Raw genomic sequence first — 27879 nt, 5'->3', positions numbered from 1 at the left:
CATTACCACTCCCACCCTACAAGTGAAGACAGAAGTACAGAGTATCTGACAACCTGCTTAAGTCACACATCATATGTGAGGCCTCCAGTAAACTTAAGAGTGTGATAGTGAGCATGGAAAACAGAGGAAATGAGGGAGGATCTATCTGATGAGTGAGGCTGCCTGGATGGGGGCAGATCCAGAAGAGAGAACTGGAAGGTGGTAATAGAAGCGTATGGGTGAGGGATCTCAAAGTGGGCTGGAAAATGGAGTTCAGGTCTGGATGCCAGGGTCGCCCACTCATGCTGCCAGCTGACTCAACAACAAATAGTATGAGTGACAAAGAGGGCCTCCCTGGCCACTCTCACAGCCCTGAGGTCAGCCTGCTGTTTATTAGGTGACTGGTGCATGGAGAGAAGGGTGATGATCTGCAATAATACCGCCACTCTGGTTCACTCACTTGTAGAGACTGCCATCTCTCACCATGACTTCTCAGCAGTTGACAGGACCACATCCCTACCAGGCCTTAACCCAAGGGGAGGTCTGGGAGGGAGTTGAGAGTGGAGCACTGACAAAGTAAGACCATAGGACATGTGTGGCCCCTCAGAGGGCTTCACTTTCTCAGACCATCTTCACCTGATTCTGCTGCAGATTCTTTTGGCAATTTCATTTTGTAGTTCAGAGATTAATTTCCAATGTCTATGCCCAAATATGGCAGCCACAGTCTCTTATGGGGGAAGGGGTTCTGAAATGACTTTTGACTTCCTTTTTTGCTCTAAGGTATTACCAAAGGGAAGAAACTCCCCAACATCTACCTACTTGCTAAAGATAATCCTGAATTGTCTTACACTTTCCTTAATTCTCGCTAACATTATATAACATTATATACTCTGAAAGCTAACTGACCAACCACTTAAAAAAATGTTCCTGCCTGACCCAGCAATTCCATTTCTTTGGAAAATCAACAGAAATGAGGCAAACTGGAACCAAAGATGTTTAACACTTTGAAAAAACTCAATTATGTTGAATTATTAATATGAACCAAGTGTCTACTTAAAACTTCAGTTTACATAGAACTGCTAATAATATAAAAAGTCACTGAGTGAAGAGAAAGAAAAAAAAACTCCAATCCATCCAAAATGCAAAACTGTATGTATGAGTTCATCTATGCAGAAAAACAGTAGGAGGAAATACAGCAACTTTAACTGTGGTTCCTCTTCTCCAAGTTAAGATTATCATTCATTTTGAAATTTGTCATTCTTTTCTAGTTTCCAAATTTTCTATTACACCCATATTTATGTTACACTAGCCCACCTTTGAAGTTGTTCAGTTGTGTCCGACTCTTTGTGACTCTGTGGACTGTAGCCTACCAGGCTTCTCCGTCCATGGGATTTTCCAGACAAATGTACTGGAGTGGGTTGCCATTTCCTTCTCCAGGGGATCTTCCCGCCCCAGGGATTGAACCCAGGTCTCCCGCAATGTAGGCAGACACTTTACCCTTTAAGCCAGCAGGGATGCCCTAAAAAGTGTCCAAAATGCAGTACTTGGATGCAATCTCAAAAATGACAGAATGATCTCTGTTCGTTTCCAAGGCAACCCATTCAATATCACGGTAATCCAAGTCTGTGCCCCAACCAGTAATGCCGAAGAAGCTGAACGGTTCTGTGAAGACCTACAGGACCTTTTAGAACTAACACCCAATAAAGATGTCCTTCTCATTATAGGGGACTTGAACGCAAAAGTAGGAAGTCAAGAAACACCTGGCATAACAGGCAAATTTGGCCTTGGAGTATGGAATGAAGCAGGACAGAGGCAAATAGAGTTTTGTCAAAAGAATGCACTGGTCATAGCAAACACCCTCTTCCAACAACACAAGAGAAGACTCTACACGTGGACATCACCAGATGGTCAACACTGAAATCAGATTGATTATATTCTTTGCAGCCAAAGATGAAGAAGCTCTATACAGTCAGCAAAAACAAGACCAGGAGCTGACTGTGGCTCATATCATGAACTCCTTATTGCCAAATTCACACTGAAATTGAAGAAAGGAGGGAAACCCACTAGACCCTTATGGGTATGACCTAAATCAAATCCCTTATGACTATACACAGGAAGTGAGAAATAGATTTAAGGGACTAGATATGATGGACAGAGTGCCTGATGAACTATGGACGGAGGTTCATGACATTGTATAGGAGACAGGGTATGACCTAAATCAAATCCCTTATGACTATACAGTGGAAGTGAGAAATAGATTTAAGGGACTAGATCTGATAGACAGAGTGCCTGATGAACTATGGACGGAAGTTCATGACACTGTATAGGAGACAGAGATCAAGACCATCCCCATGGAAAAGAAATGCAAAAAGGCAAAATGGTTGTCTGAGGAAGACTTACAAATAGCTGTGAAAAGAAGAGAAGCAAAAAACAAAGGAGAAAAGGAAAGATATTCCCATTTGAATGCAGAGTTCCAAAGAATAGCAAGGAGAGATAAGAAAGCCTTCCTCAGCAATCAAAGCAAAGAAATAGAGGAAAACAACAGAATGGGAAAGACTAGAGATCTCTTCAAGAAAATTAGAGATACCAAGGGAACATTCCATGCAAAGATGGGTTCAATAAAGGACAGAAATGGTATGGGCCTAACAGAAGCAGAAGATATTAAGAAGAGGTGGCAAGAATACACAGAAGAACTGTACAAAAAAGATCTTCACGACCCAGATAATCACGATGGTGTGATCACTCACCTAGGGCCAGACATCCTGGAATGTGAAGTCAAGTGGGCCTTAGAAAGCATCACTACAAACAAAGCTAGTGGATGTGATGGAATTCCAGTTGAGCTATTTCAAATCCTGAAAGTTGATGCTGTGAAGGTGCTGCACTCAACATGCCAACAAATTTAGAAAATTCAGCAGTGGCCACAGGACTGGAAAAGGTCAGTTTTCATTCCAATCCCAAAGAAAGGCAATCCCAAAGAATGCTCAAACTACTGCACAATTGCACTCATCTCACATGCTAGTAAAGTAATGCTCAAAATTCTCCAAGCCAGGCTTCAGCAATACGTGAACCGTGAACTTCCACATGTTTAAGCTGGATTTAGAAAAGGCAGAGGAACCAGAGATCAAATTGCCAACATCTGCTGGATCATCAAAAAAGCAAGAGAGTTCCAGAAAAACATCTATTTCTGCTTTATTGACTATGCCAAAGTCTTTGACTGTGTGTAAAAGAATGAAACTAGAACACTTTCTAACACCATACACAAAAATAAACTCAAAATGGATTAAAGATCTAAATGTAAGACCAGAAACTATAAAACTCCTAGAGGAGAACATAGGCAAAACACTCTCTGACATAAATCACAGCAGGATCCTCTATGACCCACCTCCCAGAATATTGGAAATAAAAGCAAAAATAAACAAATGGGACCTAATGAAACTTAAAAGCTTTTGTACAACAAAGGAACCTATAAGCAAGGTGAAAAGACAGTCCTCAGATTGGGAGAAAATAATAGCAAATGAAGCAACAGACAAAGGATTAATCTCAAAAATATACAAGCAACTCCTGCAGCTCAATTCCAGAAAAATAAATGACCCAATCAAAAAATGGGCCAAAGAACTAAACAGACATTTCTCCAAAGAAGACATAAAGATAGCTAACAAACACATGAAAAGGTGCTCAACATCACTCATTATCTGTGTGGATCACAATAAACTGTGGAAAATTCTTCAAGAGATGGGAATACCAGACCACCTGACCTGCCTCTTGAGAAACCTATACGCAGGTCAGGAAGCAACAGTTAGAACTGGACATGGAACAATGACTGGTTCCCAATAGGAAAAAGAGTACGTCAAGGCTGTATATTGTCACCCTGCTTGTTTAACTTATATGCAGAGTACATCATGAGAAATGCTGGGCTGGAAGAAGCACAAGCTGGAATCAAGATTGCTGGGAAAAATATCAATAACCTCAGATATGCAGATGACACCACCCTTATGGCAGAAAGTGGAGAGGAACTAAAAAGCCTCTTGATGAAAGTGAAAGAGGAGAGTGAAAAAGCTGGCTTAAAGCTCAACATTCAGAAAACTAAGATCATGACATCTGGTCCCATCACTTCATGGGAAATAGATGGGGAAACAGTGGAAACTGTCAGACTTTATTTTTTGGGCTCCAAGATCACTGCAGATGGTGATTACAGCCATGAAATTAAAAGACACTTACTCCTTGGAAGGAAAGTGATGACCAACCTAGATAGCATATTAAAAAACAGAGACATTAATTTGCCTATAAAGGTCCGCCTAGTCAAGGCTATGGTTTTTCCAGTGGTCATGTATGGATGTGAGAGTTGGATGTGAGGAAAGCTGAGCTCTGAAAAATTGATGCTTTTGAACTGTGGTGTTGGAGAAGACTCTTGAGAGTCCCCTGGACTCCAAGGAGGTCCAACAAGTCCATCCTAAAGGAAATCAGTCCTGGGTGTTCACTGGAAGGACTGATGCTGAAGCTGAAACTCCAATACTTTGGCCACGTCATGCAAAGAGTTGACTCACTGGGAGAGACCCTGATGCTGGGAGGGATTGGGGGCAGGAGGATAAGGGGATGACAGAGGATGAGATGGCTGGATGGCATCACTGACTCGATGGACATGAGTTTGAGTAAACTTCGGGAGTTGGTGATGGACAGGGAGGCCTGGTGTGCTGCAATTCATGGGGTCACAAAGAGTCGGACATGACTGAGTGACTGAACTGAACTGAGCCCACCTTTCCCCAGGCTAGTCACTCACAAAGTAGAGCAAACAATGGGTTGTCTGTATTTGAAGACTGTGCCACTTGCTGGTCTTTCAGGCTGATCAGCCCACCTCTAGAACCTTCATACATTAGGAAACCCTGCCAGCCTTGTTAATATGCCTTACTGACACTAGGGGGCAGCCTCACCACATGGAGAGAGTCTAAGAAACTCATTGAGCCCTCCATCTCAAAGCACAAATAACTTCCAAGGGTGCCTCCACAGTAAGAGAATCTGCTTGCAATGGTAGAAACACAGATTCGCGGGTTCGATTCCTAGATCAGGAAGATCCCCTGGAGAAGGAAATGACAACACACTGTGGTATTCTTGCCTGGGAAATCCCATGGACAGAGCAGCCTGGCAGTCTGTGGGGTCACAGAGTTGAACACAACTTAGTAACTAAACAACAAAAAACAGAATCATTGTACAGTTCTTGCATCTGTAAGAAACAAGAGTGTGTTTTCCATGAGAGCTTCAAACTTCACTCTAAAATGAACACTATGACATTATAAAAAAGTTACATGTTAATAGCTTAACTCAAAAGAATAGGCAAGAAACCAGAGTAGACCATATGAGCACTTAACATGCTGTTAAGCAAAGTTCCCCCAAAGAATTATCTAAACCCACTTCTTTACTTACCATTTTCTCTTTGACCCTCCAATGCCATGATGACCTCCTCCCACCACCCCCACTGCACACTGCCATCTCCTCCACCATCCATACACCCAACAAGTCTTTTTAAAGCGTAAAAAATTTCCTGCCAGGTGGGTGCCACTCAAGGCTTTTGAGCAGGAGTGTCGGGGTTAGAACGAAGTGTCAGCAAACATTTCGTTTCAGTGATAGCTATGACAGGCTCAAAGAAGAGTGCCACGGCTAACCCCTAGTTGGAAGCTAAGAGCTTATTAGCACACATCCCACCCAGGATAAAAGAAGAGACTTTACACTCCTCACCTCACAGCCACAGAAGTCCTGGAGGAAGTAGGCAAAGCACTGGACAACGTTCATGTGATTCTGGCCATCTTTGCTGGAATAGCAGAGGAAGACCCTGGGCCGAGGCCGGAGCCTCTCCCTGGGGAGTGCGGTGGTGTACGTGGAGGACTCCGAACTCTCTTCATCTAAGTGTGAATAGATATTTTCTAAAGTGGACAAGAAGATAGGGTTGGTGCCCATGAGCAGCGCTCTGACTTGTTCCCCGCGGCTCGAGACGTGAGGCTGTGTTCACTAGCCATGTCACCTGGCGTACTCCCAGCTCCCTAACTCTACCAGCCCCTTGGGTCACCTCTGGGAATGGGACAGCTGATTTCTCCAGCGGAGCCAAAAAGGGCCAAACTTTGTTCTTCACCTGAAACTGACCGTGGTTAAGCCAAAAACACTGCCGGGGCCACCCACCCACCCCCACCCTCCACTCTGGTCAGCGGTATCTCGAACCAGCTCTTGCAGCCGAGTGCAGCTTCCTGACCAATAAAGCTTCAGCAGAGCTGACGTCCTTTAAAACTTTCATTGAGGTTTGGGGGAGCTTTTTTGCACAACTTACAAAGGTAAAGTGCGTACATCTTAAGAGTACATTTCAGGAAATTTTTATCTAAGTTTATACCTCTGTAACCACCAAGTGCTCCCAGTCGCCCTCTGCTGGCCCCAGTCCTGCCAACTTGGATGGGGGGGGGACACACCACACAAATACCTTGCTGCTTCTTTCGGCACATTACTGTGAAGAGCGTGGCGAACGCAGATATGACGACCAATGGCACAGTGATAGCCACGGCTCTGATGGGCCCAGCCCACGGGGAATGCACTGGGAAGTTTCAGAGGGAAGGCTTTTAGATGTCAGCAGTGTAACAGGTTCAAAGAGAAACATTTTTTTTTTTCTTTTTAAAAATAAGCCGCACGACAGGTTCCAAGACTCCCTGACCACCTTCCTCTAGTAATGATTCAGTGATTATAAAAGGATTCACTTTAAAAGACTGTAGCATACAATTCAACAGCTAGAATCTGCTGAGACCACTGAATACCTCTGAGTGAGAATCTGCCCAAGGAAACCTCCCATCCCACCACTTTGCTTCTGAGGACAATTGACTACTTATTTAGTCCCAGTTGACACATGTAACACACTGGCTTTGATCTTCCAGGCATCAACATTAGGGTGGAAGGAAAGTCAGATTTGATGGAACATCATGTAAGAGTGAGGAGCTCAAGTGTTTTCTTTTCCTAAACCATGAAGTACGGAAAGTATCAAATATCTTGGTCCCCTCTGTAGTTCAGAGGCAACATTTCAAACAAGCACACAAAATCTCACCTGGTTTTAAGGCATAATGCATCACTTTTCTTGTCGTATTACTGTCATCGACCAGCTGCAAAGCAGAGGATACTGTATTATTTTTTTTTAAGTGATAGCATCTCAACAGATTCCATTCATTTTTCCATCTGTGGTCAGTGGGGCAAGGGGAGGGCAGAGCTGCTGCTGCCTGTGATCATTTTCAAACCGAGATTAGACAGTAACAGTCAGATACATCTCTGCTTTTCCAAGCAAATGAGTATACAGAAGATAGATAAATAGTAAGGCCCTACTGTATAGCACAGGGAACTGTATCCAATATCCCGTGACAAATCATAATGGAAAAGAACATGAAATAGGAAATATGTATATATGTGTGCATGTATAACTGAATCACTTTGCTATACAGCAGAAATTAACACAACATTGTGAACCAACTCTACTTCAATAAAGCTTTTTAAAAAAACAGCAGTTCCCTGGTGGTCCAGTGATTAGGACTCGGTGCTTTAACTGGCAAGGCTCTGGGTTCAGTCCCTGGCTGGGGAACTAAGATCCTGCAGGTATATGGTACAGTCAAAAAAAAAATTTTTTTAATAAAAATAATAGGGCTTTCCTGAGTTGTGTATACCTCAATTATATAATCCCCAGGAGACACATTTTGAAGAAGGCAGCTGGTTATCTCTGTATTTTGCTCCTGTAAAGAAACAAATAACACTTTAAAACTTTCTTCTCAGATAAAGGTCACCAGGACCCCTCTTTTGTTCTGGAACTGAACGAAGGAGACTTCCCACCAGTTTCAATTATGGTTTCAGAAGATGACAATTAGGAAGCAACTGTCCTTATCTGCCAGGTTATCTGAACTTCACTCTGCTTAAAAGGCCCAGGAGAGCCTGCGACCCCGGTCATAGTCTATGCTGGGCTAGTGATGCCCTGAGCAGCAGTTTTTTTATCTGAAGACAAAGAAGCTAATTAGAATACCTTTTACTTAATAAAAGAATGGGGGAAAAAATTACCCTCCCCTGTTTGTGCATATTTTATTTGCCATAATAGAAGGTCAATGACAGAGGTGAGAGCGGGCAGGAAAACCAAACTCAGCACACGCATCTAGGAGGGCGCTGGTTTCTGCCACCAGAACTAAAAACCTCTCTTGGTGCTCTTGTGGGGTCATCGAGCAGTCTCGTGAACTTCCATGAAATACCGCCCACTCCCTCTGACTATCTCAAGTTTAAGAACTTGGTTACTGAATTTCAAGTTAACCTTGGCCTCTGTATAAATTACGAGCCACTGACATGCTAGTGACTTGGCTCCCAGATTAGCCGTGAGGCCTTAAGCAGCAGGCCAGGTGACCTCCGTGGGCCTCAGGTTCCACATCTCTAAAGCGAGGATAACAGCAGCCTTGGTTTCATTGAGCTGTAAAGACTCAGTGACCACAGAGCTTGCTGACCGGCACACCGCGAGCACCTGATTCAGGTCTGAAATGCAAAAGACCTGACAACTACGTCATTGTTTCGGATCCTTTGGTAAAACTTCACTGGGTACGTCAGCACTGGGCTGGCTAGGGTAGAGATAATTAGATAATTAGGGAGTGAGGGGTGACTCAGGATGACCCTGAGATGAACTCAGTGATAACATTCAGAGTCCACAGAGCCTAAAGTTCACACTGAACCATCCAAATTCCAGAGGCTCTGGGGTCACTTTGAAACATGCAGTGGTTTCTTTATGCATACCCAGCAGCTTACCTGCTTACAGGTCTTTCTCTTGAAGGGTCCTTCATGCTTGAGCTTGTAATGAAGATAGAAGAAACGGAAGCCAAAGGTGTGGGGCGCGTGGTCAAAAGACACCTGCATGTCCGAACCGTGCTGAGTGATGTTGAGGTTCCGAGGCTTCCAGACTAGGGGCAGGAAGGACCCGAGTGAGCACCTGACTCCACTTGGGATTGGACAAAGACAGCTACATGTGTGCTCAGTCACTCTGTCATGTCCAACTCATCGCAACCAAAGGGCCTGTAGGCCGCTAGCCTCCTCTGTCCATGGGATTATCCCAGCAAGAATACTGGAGTGAGCTGCCATTTCCTCCTCGAGGGGATCTTCCCAACCCAGGGATCGAACCCACTTCTCTGACGTTTCCTGCATTGGCAGGCAGATTCTTTACCACTGTGCCACCTGGGAACCCCAAGGACAGCTATACTTACAGGGTTTACAAGCCAGGTTGTCCGGCTGCAATAGCAGGTCACACGCTATTAAGAAAGACACATGCTTTTAGTTTTAGGACAGTTTGACATCTTCCTCACCTAACAATTCAATACAATATAAATATTTGGTACTAAACATTGCTGGAAAGAATGTAAAACACAGCAACCGCATCGATTCAACAATGCTTTTCAGTATAGCCCAGTTGTATCTTGTGAAAATTTGAATTGTACAATATAAAGATTTTAATGCAGTTCATTTTATGCCACATAAGTGGAAACAACATGAAGTCACCTACATTTTAAAAGCTTGTCAGGTATTACATAGTTTCAAGGCCATGGCCAAGGGCAGTGAGACTGTGTTCATGCTTCTGTCCTATGGAGGGGGCTGTCTTAGCTGTAGATAGAAATAATGCCAGCCCCTACCCAACTGCAGAGTGTTTAGGCATAAGAGAACATCGGAGTGATCCTGGCAGCTTGTCTTGAGGTTACTTTAACTTTTGCAGGCTCTCCAACTTAAAATCCTTTTGATGGGGTCTAACAATGACATCCAGGCATCTACTAGGTAGCAGCACCAGTGCTGAAAATGAGGAGCTTTGAAATAGGATTTAAATGTGATTTAAAAAAAAAAAAAAAAAAAAACATGAGAGAGGCCCTATATGCCATGCTGCTAACCCAGGAGGACCCTCTGGAAAATGTGCTTATGATGCCAAGAAAATCAAAGGCTGCACTGAGGTCATGGTGCCCTGAAATTGTGATAAATGCACCTCCTGTCCCACCTCACCCCCAGAGAGACTCTGATTCTGATGAAGAAAATTAAAGTAGGCTAGTTTTGATTTAGGCAAGCTTTCCATAAACACATTCTTTGAATCCTCTATCTGGTTGTTACATGTAAGGCATTAAGAGATACTGTAAAATGCACATGGTCTCTGCCCTATGAAATCTTATTTTCATTAAGAAAATGAACGTCTCTGCATAGAAAACCACTACAGTGTTAACAGAAGAAAACAATCAGAGTGAGAACTCTAGAGCAGCAATTTGTGCTGATGAAAACACATCACACCGTGTGCAGAGCAGGTGGAAAAGCAGAGGCAGGCAGAGAGGGGAACCCAGTCCAGCCAGTGGTTGGCTGCAGGGTGAGGACTCCAGAGTTGGGCTCCGTGGCATTCAAATTCCAGCCCCCAGCAGCCCCATTAACCTCTCTATGTGTGGCTCCACCTCTAGTAAGTGGGGATGGTAAGATTAAATCCTTTGTAGGGCTGTTATGGAGGTCAACTGCATTAATATTTGGAAAGTATTTAGAATGGAATCTGGCACAGAGATGTTAAATAAATAAACTTCCTAGAATGAGGTGACCTCAGGGACACTACTTGATTTTCTTAACCTAATCTTGAAAAAATGACAGGCAGCCACCCACAGAGGCCACCCTCCAGAGGACAGGTACAGAATGGAATCCTTTGATGCTTACCCTTCACCTTAAAATAAACTTATACTTTCTTTTCCTCTTCTTAAGTTAAACAATTTTACTATATGGCTGTATTGCAGCACCTTCAAAAAAGGTCAATTGTCATATCTACTCTATAACGAGCCAGGAATGGGTGTTTCTGGTTAGATGAACAGTTGTTGTTTAGTTGCTCAATTGTATCTGACGCTTTTGTGACCCCATGGACTGAAGCCTGCCAGGTTCCTCTGTCTATGGGATTTCTCAGGCAGGAAGACTAGTGTGCATTGTCATTTCCTTCTCCAGAGGATCTTCTTGGCCCAGGGATCAAACGCATGTCTCCTGCATTGGCAGGCAGATTCTTGACCACTGACTTGCCAGGGAAGCCTGGGTCAAATCTTAATTTTATTTTTTTATTTTTTTAATTTTTTCTTTTTTTTCCCCAATTATTTTTTTTTCATTTATTTTTATTAGTTGGAGGCTAATTACTTTACAATATTGTAGTGGCTTTTGTCATACATTGACACGAATCAGTCACGGATTTACATGTATTCCCCATCCCGATCCCCCCTCCCACCTCCCTCTCCACCCGATCCCTCTGGGTCTTCCCAGTGCACCAGGCCCGAGCACTTGTCTCATGCATCCAGCCTGGGCTGGTGATCTGTTTCACCATAGATAATATACATGTTTCGATGCTTTTCTCTCGAAACATCCCACCCTCGCCTTCTCCCACAGAGTCCAATCCCAATTATTTTTATTAGTTGCAGGCTAATTATTTTACAATATTGTAGTGGTTCAAATCTTAATTTTAAAAATTGCTTTTCTGGATGCTTTTCTCTTCCCAATGCTAGTTTCATACTAGTATTTCGTGTACTCTTTAACATATCTCTGTTAAAATGTCTTTTTGAGAAATGTCTCCCCGTGGAAAGCAGGCAGGAAAGACCATACTCACTGCGGGTTCTGAAGAAGAAAGGGTGATAATTGCTTTCATTTTTAATGGAAGGAAAAGGGACGATCTTTACAAAGTAATCCGTTTCAAATTTCATATTCAGGAAAGGTTGAGATTCCATCCCCTAAAAGGGATCAAAAAACACGTGTGATGTCACGGAGAAATCACCCACCCCTCTACCTATGTGCAAGAATTCCAGTCCATCCTGATAGTCCCCCAGACACAGTTCTAGGGTTGCAGGGGGGGCGGGGGGCGGGTGTCCCAGGGCAGGAAGAAGTCAGGTTTCTTTTCCAGACCAAGTTTAGGTTTGGACCCCTAAATGAAAAGGAATATGGACAACACTGTCTGTTTTTCTTACAGTGAAGCCGAGGCTCCAAGCTGGTGGGGAAGAGTCCACATCCTCTCCTGAGGCCACAAAGCCACCTTCCAGGATGGCTGCTCCACTCCAGCTTGTAACCTGAGAGGTGTGTCTGTCTTACCACCAAGAGGTGCTGGCGGGTTTCTGGGAGTGTGGAGCAGGCTCGCCCACCTGGGCAGGCGGGTTGGACTCCGCAGCCCCTCCTCCTGCAGTTTCACAGGCTCTCAATAGACCATTCAGTCCCCAGAACAATGGCACGTCTTCAGGAGTGCATTCCCCTGCATGCGACTTACAGCTCTTTTGAAGCTACTGTTGAGCTGCTTCGGGTCCTTTAGAATCAGTTGTTGGCACTGTCGTCCCTCTGACTTCAGCTCCTCCAGTATTACCCGAAATCCTTTTAGGAATTCGATGCCTGAGCAAAGCAGAATGCTTTTATTAATATGAAAAGAGGACCTAATTACTTTTGAACATACTTTCCTTCCTCTAAGATCAGTGTCCTCTCCCCCTACACAACAGAATAAAAGGAATTCTAAGTCAGGCAGGAATATCTGGGTTTACAGAAAGGAAAAAGGCATACCCTGCATTCCTCTCATACAGGCCAGGTGACTTTCGGTCCCACCATTACTAATGAATACATCTCTAATCCTGCCAGCCGAACGAACGTCTGTTTGCTCTATGACATTAGGGTTCAAATATTTAGACCCAAGTCACAATTGATCATAAAAATCCGCAGTGGAATATGTAATTTCAATGTCATTAAACAAGGTGTATTCAGCTGACAATCATTTCCAGTGCTGACTAGGGACTTGCCCCGAACCATGTTTCAAATACTTTCCATTTTAGTCCTGTATTTGCTGGCGTGTTTCACTGAGCAACGTAGAAAATTCCCAGCAAAGTGTGTGTCTACACCCAAGGGGGTCCTAGGCTGGAGATTAAATAGCTTAGGAGAATGCCTATGTGATTTACAAAGCAGTTCTTGCTCTAATCACGCCTGAAAGGCAGACACCCAAGAGCTGCCCAGTATGTACTCTTGATGCTGCCCTCAGAGGCCCCCGGGACGCCCACAGCGCCGCTCAAAGGGGCTGGCCCAGCCTCCGCCACCTGAGCTTCCCCCGCTGCACGTCCAACTAGCTGCTTTCAAAAGGATTAAGCTCTGATGGCCACGAGAGCCGGTGCTGGGGCTTCGTATCCCATGGAGACAGGAGAGGTCCAACTGCAGCTGGAGCTCCCCGAAGCAGGCCTCAATTGGCAAGATATCGATTTCGCATTCTTTCGAAACACCAGACAAGGAGACATTTTTCAACCCTTCCCCTTTCCAGGGCAAGAGTAATTACACAGGATGCAATTAAGCAGGTGGGAAAATTATCGATGGCAAAGGCCAAGGAAATCTTTTTCTCTTTCGAATAGGTTCTCCAATCCTGTAATTATTTGATGAAGAGCACATATTTTATGGTGGGAAGGGCAAAGGAGTTACAATTAGAGCTTCACGACTTAAGAGGTCGGAGCACAGAGGGCACAAGTCCGGAGCCCGCCGTGTTGTAGTATTTCGGGTACAAAGCTTCCTGCAGGAGGAGGGCTGGCGGAGCCACAGCCAGAGATTCACACATGCTGACCAGATCCAAGGCTTCTGACCAGCAACTATTCAGGAGATCTCACAGGAACTTGTCTTTTGAAATTCTCCCATTCCTCCCCTGCAAATATTTTTGAACAAATCCTTATTATTTATACTAAGATTTAATTCATGCAATGTTGCCAGAACTGTTTAAACAAAAGCCAGGTGATTCATATGACTGTAAGACTGTACATCTCACAGTTACAGACAAATTCATCAGTTGGAGGTGGGAGTGGGTGATTCCAGTTCTTATATTTAAAAAGACTTGCCTGGAAAACCACTATTCCAAGTTTGGGAATAAATGTAAATCTTATAGTAACAGGTTTATCAAAATATTATAACATCTCATAGTTAGATCATGTTTACAATTTTACAGGGCAGTAAAATAAAGGGACTTATTTACTCCTTGTCATTTAACTGATTGAATCCGTCTCACAACCACAAGAGGAAGGTATTTGTCCCCACTTTATAGATGAGGAAACAGAGGTGTACAGACACTAGATGACTTGCCCAGGGTCACACAGGGATGAAATGGCCCAGGTTGGATCAAACCTAGAGTGCTCTTAATGCATGTGTTTTTCTATCTCCCAAGGAGTCTCCTTAACAGAACCTCATAGAAATTGCTAGAATCTATCCAGCCATCCCCACCCACACACTGTCATGCAGAAAAAAGCTCATCTTTCTGCCCTCACGGTTCCACATGTCAGTTCTCCTCACATCTCTTACTTTCATTCTAAATAAGAAGGAGACTGCAATGTGTCAGGCCAATCCTTTAACCATTGTTAGCCTTATGTTGGAATGACCACTTCTCTTTTATCCACAGAGGATGTTTTTCCTTTTAAATGTTAAGATAATGTTGTTTTTGGAAAACCTGCTGCATTCAGACCCAGTGGTATTTACATGAAGAAGTGAGTCAGGCCCATAGGTCTGATCCATTCTTCCTCTCTGTACTCACCTTTTCTGAATCTGGTTCCTTTGAGATTTACCCCATTTAGATTAAGAAATTCAGGCTTTATCTTACTTGTTCCTTGGTCAGACTTTTTTTTTAAGTTCTAAGATTGGGTGGCAATGTCCTAGGAACCTGAGGACCGGGATCTGATGATGATAACAACAGACACTATTACTGTTTTTTAAGAGCTCTCTTTAGAAATGTACTGTGTGTGTGTGTTGTCCTTAATTCTTTTTCTACTTTTAACAGGTTTATTGAGGCATAATTGGCATACAATTAGTTTCATTTTACAGAGAACATTTTCATATACTTTGACTTATGTGTATACCCATGAAACTGTCATTAAAACCAAGAACTTACCTATCACCTCCAAATTCTTTCTCCTGTCACTTTATACTCCCTCTCCCTTCTGTTTCCAGGCAATTAGGAGCCTGCTTTTTGCCACTAAAGCTTTGTCTGTGTTTTATTGACTGTGTCAATGCTCAACTTTTTTTTTTGTCTTGCTGATTTCACTCAGGAAAACTATTTTGAAGTTCATTCACATTGTTAAGTATATCACGGTTTCATTCCTTCATTGCTGGCTGGTGTTCCATTGTGTGAACTCACCTCAGCTGGTGTATCAGTTTATGCACTGGACGTTCAGGATGTTTCTAGTTTTGGACAACTAAAGATAAAGCTGCTATGAATGCTTGTGTGGATATATGCTTTCCTTTCTCTTGGGTAAACAGTAGTCAAATGGCTGGATCATGTGGTAATGCATATTTAACTATTTGGGAGAATACAAAAAGGTTTTCCAAAGTAGTTATCCCATTGTACATTTCCATTCAATAATTTTTGCAATTTTTTTGGAGTATGCGTGCTTAGTCACTTCAGTCGTGTCCAACTCTCTGCAACCCCATGGACCATGGCCCGCCAGGCTCCTCTGTCCATGGGGTTCTCCAGGCAAGAATACTGGAGCAGGTTGCCATTTCCTTCTCCAGTGAGAAAGTATGAAGTGAGTGAAGTGAGTGAAGTGAAGTCTCTCAGTTGTAGTTGATTTATAATGTTGTATTAGCTTCTGCTGAATAGCAAAGTGAATCAGTTATACATATACATGTATCCACTCTGTTAACTCTTAAATGAGGAGAAAGTCATATGCCTCAGATGGGGAAGCTGAGGCTCAGATAGGTTTAAATGCTTCTCTTAATTTGTGTGTATGTGAGTGCACACTGTCGTGTCTGATTCTTGGCAACCCCATGGACTGTAGACTGCCAGGTTCTTCTTCACATGGGATTTTTCCAGGCAAGAATACTGGAGTGGGTTGCCGTTTCCTTCTCCAGGGGAATCTTCCTGACCCAGGGACTGAACCTGTGTCTCTTGCATCTCCCACAGCGGCAGATGGATTCTTTACTACAAGTGCCACTGGATAGCTCATCCTGGGTTCAAACCCAGGCCCATCTGAACAAATGAGCTCTCTCCATGTCCCACACTCAACTACCCCATCCTATCCTGGGCATCATCAATTCATTAAAGAGGACAAGCAGATTCAGCCCTAACTTGAATCTGGCCAGATAATGTAGGTTTGTTGTTGTTGTTTTCTGTTTAGTTTCTTTGGCTTTTTTTTCAGTCCATACAATTCAAATATAAATTCAGTTCATTTCCAACATTTAAAAATTGTTGATTCCATGATTTCTCCTGAAAACTGGGGTTGTCCTGACAACTCACAAAATGTGCCAAGGCTAGGCCGGTACATTTCCATGTGGCCAAAGAAATGCGGGATCCTGAATCCATTACATTCTTGGATAGGCCACTCATCCCCCCACTCCTGCTGAGACACACAAGCAAAGACCTCAGGGACATTTACCATTCACACACTATTATTTTACAAACCTACATCTCTCTCGACAACAGCCAAGGGAACAAAAGATGAGCCATGAAGCACAGCATGAAGCTGTGTGCATGCGCAGCAAGAGTTACAATCAAGTAGTGTCTGTGCAGAGGCACACCTAAGCCACACTTGTGTCAAGACCTACTTGGCCCCAGGAGGCCACTGCACTTAGGACCTCCGGATTGGGTACCACCCACCATCGTAGACTCCACGTGGACCACTTACCGAGGGCCCCGGGGGACCAGAGAATGGTGACAGCCACTTGGTCGTGGCAGGCATACTGACTGATGGTGATGTTCTGGGCGTCAGCGATCACGTGCTTGCCTACCGGATTCAAGTAAGTGGTGCAGTCTGGAGGGTTGGGAGAACGAAGACAGTTAGATTTAAAAATGTGTTTCTTTCTTTTTCTAAATTCATCTTCTCAAATTACACAGAGCATGCTCAGAGTTAGCCAAATCTACTCTGTTTAAAGATGTGTGCCTCAAAGCCCACAGATGACAACAAAGTTTAGCTGTTGGGAAAACTGTAAGATGCTGCTGTGGGGTTTATGTATAACACCAACACCCCCTCACTTTTGAGTTAAAGTGGTTGGAGGATTATGTAAGGTCTGGAGTTTGCTGTATCAGGCATTCACTTTTTTACTACTCTGACGGTTTACCTAAATCAGTAATAGGTTAGTTCAAAATTTTTCCAATGTTACAGAGTGATCTGAAACCAAACAATGACTAAGTAATCTGGGGTTTGTTCTTTTTCAGAAGAAGCCAAGAGGGCAAGATGAGTGGGAAAGAGGAACTCTTAGGAGGATGTGAACTTGTGGGGGCGTCATTCACAGCCAGGCTGTTAAAGAATCCAATTAGGACCTGCCAAAGGGACTAAGTGATTTAGTGATAAGCAGAGCACCTTGGACGTTAACTAGCATGACAAAGGTACAACTTTTGTTCCCAACACTACCTCATCAAAGACACCCACAATACCCACTGAATCCAAACACTCCCATGGTGCTTGAAAAAAACGAAAACCACTGATTCTTTGATTTTGTCTGAGGACGTGACTCATTGCCACCTGCCCGTGTAGCAGCTGTGCCACCTGGAATTGCTAAGTACACTTTCAAAGTCTGCACGATCCTAAAAAAGCTGCCCGAAGCATCCAGCCAGACCCAGGCGGGGACCTCAGAGGATGGCTGCAGGCTGTTTCAGCCACGCGTGCAGGGGGAGCCGCCAGCCTTCACTACAGACGTCAGAATTACACTACTTTATCGATATTCCTTTCCAGTGATTAAGCTTGAAGACTTTTTTTAGTATATGATGCAAAAGGTCTTCCATCAGATTTCAAACCTACTCATTACCCTCTCGGAAGTCAGGTGGTTTTGGGAGTGAGGTATTCAGAGGTATTTTCTAAGAAGCTTGGTGAGTTTGTGGCACTGCCATTCCCCCTCCCCATAAACTATACCACACATTTCCCACTTTTTATGACAAAAAACATTCACGAGATATCTGAAAGCCGCAAAAGAATATGAGATAAACGTAGAAGTCATCCATAAGCTCCCACCACACAGAAGTAACTGCTAACATCTAATGGATACTTTTGCAAGCCTTTTAACGTGCACATGATATTCTTTTAAAACTTCTTATAAGGGCACAACACTCATGCACTGAAAACACCCCCTCCTATTTGAAACTCCATCTTCCACTCTGCTCTGAGTTCTGCTTTTTCGCCTCACTCCTACAGAAGGCACACTCCCTTCTGCAAACTCCATCTGCTTCAAAAGCAATCACCTCTACATTTCAGCATTACTTTTGAAAAGATGTTAATGATTAACAAAACCAAATTCTACTTCTGATGAAAATTCACTCTCAAAGTGTTCTACACGTGTTCTCTAGATAGACGAGAACTTTAAAGCAGGGGGAAAAACTGTTGAAACACCTGGTTTAACACACACATTGAACAAACAAGGAAACTGTAGCTACAAGGATCGCCTGAGTGGCTTGCTGTGTTGCCAGTGATCAGCCCAAGGCCAGGACGCAACACCACCTCTGAGGGCTCACACAAAAGGCTCTTGCTGTTCTAAATCCAGCACAAAGCTGGACTAAAAAATAAGTTCTGAGTCAGAGGTATTAACTGGCAGAAATCCTGGCTGAGGCCAGCTTCTCAATAAAAAAAAAAAAAAGAAGACAAAATCCCACCCTATATATAAAGTTCAGACATTTTCATTTATTGAGATCAACAATGAAAGAAGGGGCCTTCCAGGTGGCACTTGTGGGAAAGAACTCACTTGCCAATGCAGGAGACATGAGGGACACAAGTTTGATTGATCCCTGAGTCAGGAAGATCCCCTGGAGAAGGGGACGGCAACCCACTCCAGTATTCTTGCCTGGAGAGTCCCATGGACAGAGAAGTCTGCCAGGCTAAGGTCCATACGGTCCCAAAGAGTCGGACACAACTGAACTAACTTAGCACAGCACAGTACATAATGCAAGAAAACTTTTGACTTCCAACAGCTTTAGGAAAAGATTCATGGACAAAAGTAAGTCATTCTTTTTCTTTCCTCTTTTTTCATTTCTAATGTCAAAATCGGCATTCTCTGGGTTTCTGCAAATACAATTATGCAAATATAAAGTCTATGAATTAAAAAAAAAAATGTATTATAACCTATTCAGGCATTACCCCCTCAGAGCCTGAAGAAGAAACAAGAAATCCAATGTGAAAGGAGGCAAGATCTGAGAGCTGGTTTTGACTTAAAGGCAAGACATTTTCTTTCTTTCTAACATTAAATAGCAAAGGAATAGAAAAGTAACATTTCTGTAGTTTAATACTTTTAGTGAAAACTTGATAATTGGTTCTTAGCTATTTCAAACAGAACTAGTAACCAGTCAACAGAGCAGTAACAGGAACTTCTTGTGGGAGAAATAAATTATCTTTTTCAATGGAAAACAATAACTAAGTATTTTTGCACAGCCTGGATCCAATTATTAGCAACTCTAACATTTTGGATTCTGGTTACAAAATAATTATGCCCAAATGACATTTGGCCAAAATGCAACCTAGCTTCAGATGTCTCAGGAGTTGAGTTGTGAATTAAATTCTAATTAAATGCCAAGGAATCAGAAAGAAAATAATGACCAAGAGATAGACATTTGCATGGGTGCCATGTATCTAGTCCCATGAAGGAAACACTAAGGCATTTTAAGTTTTATAGGTATGGATCCTCTTTCACAAAACCCCATATTAAATTAGAGATGCAAATAGTTGTTTGCAGCTGACCGGAAAGTTTTGAACTTTGAATGTAATACAAGATCTACCAGGACCAAGAACATATTATTAGAAATTAACTTTCGAATCTAAAGAAAGATCCCTTACACGTCTTTACTTAGCTGAATCAAGTCTCATGGACTTGTAAATCTTTCCTAAGCATCTAGCATTTACCCAGAACATGCATGCATCATGGACGTGAAGTATCTGAGTTTCCCATGTTAAATCCTCATCAGTGAAAGTACCCATGTCAGCGACTGTGGGCATGAACTTGACATCCACACTTGTATTTAAAATTGTTAGGTTGCACACATGATCTCAAAAACCCTGCTTTAGTCGTGTTGATTCCAAAGACCTCAGTGTGACCTACAGCCCTTACTCATAATTCTCTCCAAGAGACGAATCAAACATCAGGAGTCACTAATATGAATCAATCTCCTTCCTGTCAACATTCTTACCTATAAATTATGGCTCGTAAGGCTAAAATTGCTCATAATTCTATATAATTACCTTCTAGGGCATGAAAGCAGATGCTCAGAGGGGGTTCTACATGCTTCATCAGAAAAAAAAAAAAAAAAAAAAACCCAACCTGCCCTCAAGGAAACAATTTGGCCAGAAAAAGTCACAATTCCTTGACAGAAGGGCCCCAAAAGGTGCTTGGGTTCCAGTTCCAGTTGGAATGACTTCTAATAGTAACATATTAGTTACTGAATGCACACTGAGGACAGATCCTGAGATGAGCAGGTATACGCATTACCTCACTTAAGTCTCAGAATGGTGCTGAGGAAGTTAATCATTACTTCACTTGATGAGAAAACTGCGGTTTGGAAAAGTGCAGTCGTTGGTCATCGTTCACGGCTGATGAGGTGGGGGATGGGGTGAGAACTCAGGCCCCCATCAGAGGTGGCTGCCTGGAGACGCCCGGGCCCGTCTGAGACACAGATTCACTCGGCCCACTCTGTGTTTGTGAAAACTTTTAAGTAAATGCCAATATATATATTTTAATTAATTTATTTAATTGGAGGATAATTACAATATTGTGGTGGTTTTTGCCATGTATCGACATGAATCAACCCTGGGTGGACACATGATCCCTTATCCTGAACCTCCCCTCGCACCTCCCTCCCTACCCCATCCCTCTGGTTTCTCCCAGAGCACCTGCTTTGAGTGCTCTGCTTCATGCATCAAACTTGCACTGGTCATCTATTTTACATATGGTAATATACAATATATATATTTTTTAAGTCCATGCTGGGACTTCCCTTGGTGGTCCAGTGGTTAAGATTTTGTACTCCCAACGCAGGGGGCATAAGGTTTAATCCTTGGTCGGGGAACTAAGGTCCCTGAATGCCACACAGCATGCCTCCCCCGCCAGAATGCTCAAACTAAAAGAAATCAAATTCCCCACTCCTCTTGGAAACCACATCTGACTGAGCTGGTATGGAGGACCCAGTGCTCCTCTAGGACCAGACACGGGCTGTCCGGCTTACCACGGTCCCCATCACTCTCAAGCATCCTGTGCTTGGGGTGCTTTGCTCATGTGACCCCTACTGGGCCCAAGGGCATCTGGGTTGTTCCTAAGGATACGGCTATCTCCTGAGGAAAGCAGGGGAGGTCTCCCCGCACAGCTGCTCTTAGCACTCTGGAGGACAACCAACCCGTTCAAGCTCTGAAATACTTGGGTGGCTTAGATGAGTCTGAGGTGCTTCGGCTCTGTTGACAAACCTGAGCAAGTTCGGGAAATCCCCCACTCGAGGACCTGCAGGGTCCCCGATTAAGCACGACCGTGCAAGCTTTAGATCACTGAGGGGGCTCTGTTCTGCAGCGGTCAAGTCGTTTACTTACTGTCATATCTGAAAGTGATGTTGTGCAGCCCGCTGTTTCTGCTGGCCGGCCCCACTCCCTGTGGGAAAACAGGAGAACATGAGGAGGAGTGAAGTCAACTTGCTTTTCCAGCCCAGATCCACATGGGGTCAAAACGCACACATGATCGCAGAGGCCCAGAGTCACGCCAGTCACCGAGCAACATCCACACTCTTCGTGGCCCCCCGCCCAACTCCCTCCAGCCCAGGAGGTGCCTAACTGCCAGGCCACAGGGATGAGGGGTACTCACTTCCCCTGAAACAATAGCAGCAGGCTGCTCTGTGTTTGGGGGTTAAATAATAATTCATTAACAGTAAAATTGGGAGAGAGAGAGAGACCATGAGCTGCCAGCTGGAGCCCATCCAGTTGGATCCACTTTTGAGCACTGATTGGTTATAAAATTTGCCTACCAGACACTCTCGTCCAAAAGCCCTATTAAGCCACGACAGATAGGCAATTCCTAAAGTTCGAGGAAACAGGTTTTTCATTCCAAGAGCGGGAATGAGTGTGGGAATAAGCTGTTACTTTTAATGAGAAAATTCTTCACTGCCTCCATACCTATGCTTGGAACATAGATGATGGGTCATAAAAGAAAAAGAAAGGACTTTAAAAGGTCTACCTCTGACTCCCAGTGATGTGGCCGCTAGCCATCTGCACTCCTAATAGCAGGGCTAACAGCTCCGCCAGACTTCCCACTTTAATTACAGCATCCACACGGGAGCCCCGGCATCCTCCTGGCGGCCCCGCCTTTTCCTGACCCACCACTTATCCACCATGGGAAAGATCAGCTAAGACTCTGGTTTAACCGTTTCTGTAACCATCAGCAAGTGCACCATTCAGCGTGAATTGCAGGATTCTCCCCCCTACACAAAATGTTAATTCTTAGATGCTAACTGATGGGAAAATATTCTAACCACACAGCTACAATTTCCACCCGACGAGGAGGATGCTGGGGAAAACCATATGCTGGCAGTCTGGTATTTAATGGGCAGTTGTTACACTGAGACGCAATGTGCGGAACCCTTCTGACGGAGCCCAGGGTCTCAGGCCACAGTCCCAGCACATCCATATGGTACAGACATGTTCACTCGGCTTATCCTGAGGCCAGGCACACCCACTGAAACTGTATCCCTGGGCTCAGATAAACACAGACCTTGGGAAAGCACAGCCGTGCAGAAAGGGATGGACACACCTCGTTCTAATTAAAGTGAGGAAGAAACGGTTAACAGAAAATCTAAATCATCATGGTGCGTGAGCTCCATGATCAGCTGGGGTTCCCCTCCCCTTCTTCCTGGTTCACCTTCCTTCTCCAGCTATCCTCCTTCCATCCTCCCTTCCACGTATGTATGAGATTCCAGAATTCCTCATCTGAGTTGAAACACTTTGCAAGGTGTTAATACCTTACTCAAACCTTAAATGCCTCTATTGCTGATTAGAGATAGGCCCACAGTCTGCAACTGGAAGATGCCCAACTTATAGATGGCCACAACCAGAGCACCACGACCAGAAGGAGACCAGGAAGTAGAGGATACAACACCTCCATGCCCCCTAGGTCTTAGGACCCCCAAGACAGCCAAGCCATACCCTTCGCCTCCCATACAAAACCCCAGGACCAAACTTCACTTGGATTCCCTGGTGGCTCAGATGGTAAAGAATCTATCTTCAATGCAGGATGCCAGGATTCAATCCCTGGGTTGGGAAGATCCCCTGGAGAAGGGAATGGCAACCCACTCCAGTATTCTTGCTTGGAGAATCCCATGGACAGAGGAGCCTGGTGGGCTATAGTCCATGGGGTCACATGAGTGAGCGGCTGACACACATCTACTATGAGTCAAATGTTATACGAGGTACAGTGGTGAATGAAAGTCATTATCCCTACCCTTGAGAGCAAAGTGGTTCATTCATTCAAAGAATGCAAATCACACACAGCACATATAGACAAATCTCAAATCACACCCTGACCCTCCAAGAACTCTCAGTATAGAAGGCATACAAGGTCTATGTAGCTATGGTAACAGGGCCATAAATAAGCACACGGTGTATGAAATGTCACAAACAGTGCGCCAGAAAGGATAAACCCAGGGTAAGAACACTGCGTACCAGAAGTTTAAAAGAGGGAAGAATAACTGGGCTAGAATGGAGAGGAAAGGGGAGTCTCAGGAGAGGGAAAGAAAAAAATGTAATCCAGGGGCCAATGAAAGTACCTTAATCCTTCATCCTCTAGCTGGGACCAAGGGCAAACCACCTCACTCCACTGCGTCTGAGTCTCCTCAACTTGTCTTTTTATTAAAAGACAATTCTTTCCTCTGAGATGGGAGTTTGAGGAGGGCCACACGAAGCCATGCAGAGGAAGCATTTTTCAAAAAGGAAATGCATTCCATTTTAATAGCATGCCCTGAGGCGTGTAGGACTCTGGTGACCAATCACATCAGCTTTTCATTTTGCTCTTGTTCTCCCTATATTTCTATTGCAACGTTTTTAAGATATTCATTGGGCACTTGCCATGAATGCACTATGGAAAGGAGACCAAGACAGTGAGAGGGGCTATATTCTGTATTCAGAAACCAAAATCACTGTAAATAAGGGCTCTGTGATGTGGGTGAAGCTGCTCAGAGGCAGGCCCAGGGGCCTGGCCTCAAAGGACAATGAGGCTTGCCTGTAGCATCCACTCACCACCAACTGAACATTCCACCTTCTTCGAAGAGCACTCGGCCAAGAACCAGTCCTGGGTCCTGACCTGGGGCAGGCGGCAGAGGGTGGGGCATGGCCTCTGGCCACCAAGGTGACCTCCTGACATGCAAATCTGCCCTCATTCTGCTCCAAGCCCACCGATGGCTCCCTGCCCCACTTCGACCATTCCTGACGTGGCCCCTGCCTACCCTGTCAATCACTCCTCTCCCCGCCTCCCACCTTGTTCTGGGCCTACACGACTGCTCACTATACGTTCTGGGGACACACATATTCCCTGAATGCCCTTCCTTTCACCCGGGGCCCGCTCCTCTATGGCTTCTCACCTTAGCCTAGTCCCTCTCACACTGTCTTCCTGACACATCAGCTTGCCTACACACTTTTTTTTTTTTTAAATATACTTATTTACTTACTTGTTTATTTATTTGGCAGGTTCTGGGTCTTAGCTGCGACACGTAGGATCTTTTAGTTGTGGCACGTGGGATATAGTTCCCTGACCAGGGATCAAACCCAGGCCCGCCTGCATTGGGAGCTCGGACACTTGGCCACCAGACCACCAAGGAAGTCCCTGCCCATGCACTTCACTCGATGGGAACACAGTGACCCATCCCCACAATCTGACCGGCATAGCACTTCTCTGAATGCAGAGGCAAGGTGGTCATCCTAATTCCACAGAAGATCAGAAATAAAAAGACCATGTGATCAACCAAGGCTGATCGTGCGAGCAGGAGGCACGGGCTCCTGTGTGAGCTGCAAAGATTTTTCACGCTGAGACGTCATCAAGTACACAACTTCCCAGCACATGCCTCAGAGAGACACTCCACCAGGCTGTCCTCAGCTCACACCCGAGAAATGCTTCAGCTGCTCCAGAGTCCCAGGACCCGCCTGAGCATCAGTGCGCCAGGCTGGCCCACAGAGCACTGGTTTTCTTACAGTTGGTGGTAGACAGAAGAACAAGCACCTTGGCAACACATCCACATACGCGCTCCAGAATGCATGAATATGTTACTCTACGTAACAAAGGGGCAGTACAATTAAGTTTCAGGATCTTGAAATGTAGGGGAAAGTAGTCTGATTTACCCAGGTGAGCCTAATAATAATCACAAAGGTCCTTAGAAGAGGGAGATGGGATGGTAAGTCAGAGGAGACAGGACAATGGACATAGAAGGCAGAGAGGCAGAGAGATGCTTTAAAGATGATTTAAAGATCTTATACTACTGGTTTGGAAGATGGAGGAAGAAGGGGTTATTAAGCTGAGGAATGCAGTTAGTTCAGCCACTAGATGCTGGAAAAGGCAAGGAATGGATTCTCCCCCCAGAGCCTCCAGATGGAGGCCACTGACACCTTGATTTCAGCCCCAGAAGATTCATTTTGGAGTTCTGATGTCAAGAGCTATAAGATAATAAGTTTGCATTATTTTAAGTCAATAAGTTGGTGGTAACTTTTTAAAATTAATTTTTACTGGAGTATGCATGTGTGAACATACGCGCATGCTCAGGCGTGTCCAACTGCAATCCCATGGACTGTAGCCCGCCAGGCTCCTCTATCTATGGAATTTTCTAGGCAAGAATACTGGAGTGGGCTGTCATTTGCTTCTTCATATTGGAATATAGTTGGGTTACGCTGTTGTACGGTAGTAACTTTTTATTACAGCAGCAATTGAAAGCTAATGACTTACATAATTTCAGCTGCCACGTGGATGAACTGCCTCTCAATGCCACACACACACACACACACACACACACACACGTGCTGTCATTCTCCCTTCCTGCTGACCGATCACTCTCACTGCTTCCTCTCCCACCCCCTCTTCAGGCAGATGCGGAACCCTGATCCGTGAGCACTGCTCCTGTAGATTTTGCCATCCTACACAGACGCGTCCATGCAGGGGCTCCTCTGGAGTAGAAGAATGGTTAAGAGAATGCGGGCTGCGATTGCCAGAGGTGTCTGCAGATCTCCTCACTTTCCAGCTGTGTGACCTTGGGCAAGCTCCTCAACCTTTCTGAGCCTCATTTCTCAGTGCTGTAAAATGCTGGAATCAAGCTCCTTGGAAAGGACTGGTGTGGGGACCACGTGAGATGATTGATATGTGTCAAGTGCTCTGCACGGTACCTGGCACATATTGAAACAGTTATTTCACAGGCGGCAATGGTTGTGTCATGATTCCTGAGAAGACTCCTGCCCTAATAAACACAGTGAGAGCTATGCTATGAGGGGACACTCGAGGGAGGAAGGGGGGTGCCCAGAGGAAGTGGCATTTCCAGGTATGAGGTTTCCAGCAGCCAGATCTGGGGGCACGGTGGGAGTAGCAGCAGCCGTGCAGGGCAGAGCGAGGTGGAAGGAGGCACCAACCAGCAGACAGGACTGAGTTCTGCTGCTGCTTGTGGCGGGAGCTGGGCCACCCAGAGACTCCACTCCTGCTCAAATGGGGAGAAACTCAAGGCAAAGTGACTAGGTCAGGCCCCAGAGCCCAGGGCCGAGGACATGGTCAGCCCTTGCCCCTGACAATTATCAGCTTTTCATCATAATGAATGCATGCATAATCGAGTCAGTTATACACCCAGGAGCCCAGGAGGTCCTAGCTTGGTGTGACAGGGGGCCTTAAGGGCTTACAGTCAGGGCCGCCGTTAGAGAGCACAGAGGAGGCCACTCACAAAGCTGGTCAACAGCTTCGGAAGCTCTTTCTTCAGGAAACAATTCTGAGCTTTTACCTACTACACCCATTTTGATATTTAATGAGCTGAAAATTAAGAATACTTGCTTGTTGCCTATTACTTAAAAATGCCAGTGCTGTGACCTCAGGGTGTCACATTCTTAGTTAACTAACCACTAACGGCAGCTTTTAATTTGTTCCCATGCGAGGTAAGGAGCCAAGCCGGGGCACCTCAGTTGGGCTGTGATCCCTCTATGCTAAGCAGAGAAAGAAGCAGCAAACGCAAAGAGAAGGGATAAACAGCTTTTACTCTGGAAGCGGGAGAGGAAGGAACACCCTTAAGTGCTCGAAAGGAATAAAATTAAAAAGGCAAAAACCTACACCATGCTCCACCCAGATGGCAAAAAAAAAAAAAAAAAAAACAATGGCCTGGACTCAAAATTCAGCCACGGGGCGGGACCCCATACAGAGCAGCCAGCATTGCCACCAGGGGCCAACAGCTGGCCAGTTTCCTGGGGGGCCCTGGGGATTCCAGGCCTTTTGAAAACACCAACTTTCCAGAGCAACATTCCCATTCCAGCTCGAAAACAGCTTTGGAAAAATACATTTTGAAAAGGATCATGCTGATTTATATAGTGCCCCCTTTCCGATGGAAGACAGGCCAAACGGTAAGGCCTACGTGAGACTGCCTTCAAATCAATTGTGGTGAAGGAACTTTAAGAAAGCTACTGAAGTTTCAGTGAACTGAGATTAGGGGAAATTTTGAATAAGAGCATTTGTCAGGAAGAACTGAAAGGATGTTTTTTTTTGGGGGGGGGGGGGCGCGTGATGTCCGGCAGGCAGGCAGGATCTTAGTTCCCTGACCAGGGATTGAACCTGCACCCCCCTGCATTGGGAGCCTGAAGTCTTAACCACTGGACTGCCAAGGAAGTCCCTGAAAAGATTTTTTTTAAAGGCACACCAACCAAGTAACTACTTAAAATTATGGGCAACTCAAACATCCTATTGTACATAACATTTCCTTCACCGTGA

General features: G+C 44.7%; 1 protein-coding gene across 1 annotated transcript in view; it reads right to left on the bottom strand.

The window, feature by feature from the left end:
- Window positions 1-27879, bottom strand: part of IL17RD (interleukin 17 receptor D) — a 68578-nt gene that overhangs the window by 7958 nt on the left and 32741 nt on the right. Inside the window, exons 2-11 of the mRNA XM_065933446.1 lie at window positions 21489-21546; window positions 16620-16745; window positions 12260-12378; window positions 11612-11732; window positions 9222-9266; window positions 8770-8921; window positions 7659-7724; window positions 7052-7106; window positions 6440-6550; window positions 5710-5894 (exon numbers count right to left, since the gene is read on the bottom strand). Coding sequence (XP_065789518.1) covers window positions 5710-5894; window positions 6440-6550; window positions 7052-7106; window positions 7659-7724; window positions 8770-8921; window positions 9222-9266; window positions 11612-11732; window positions 12260-12378; window positions 16620-16745; window positions 21489-21546 — 1038 coding nt within the window. The remainder of the gene's footprint in view (window positions 1-5709; window positions 5895-6439; window positions 6551-7051; window positions 7107-7658; window positions 7725-8769; window positions 8922-9221; window positions 9267-11611; window positions 11733-12259; window positions 12379-16619; window positions 16746-21488; window positions 21547-27879) is intronic.

Source organism: Muntiacus reevesi, chromosome 4 (genome assembly GCF_963930625.1).
Source record: "Muntiacus reevesi chromosome 4, mMunRee1.1, whole genome shotgun sequence".
In the NCBI taxonomy this organism is placed as follows: Eukaryota; Metazoa; Chordata; class Mammalia; order Artiodactyla; family Cervidae; genus Muntiacus; species Muntiacus reevesi.
The sequence above is the reverse complement of the archived record's forward strand: the minus strand, read 5'-3'. Positions and strand labels throughout refer to the sequence as shown.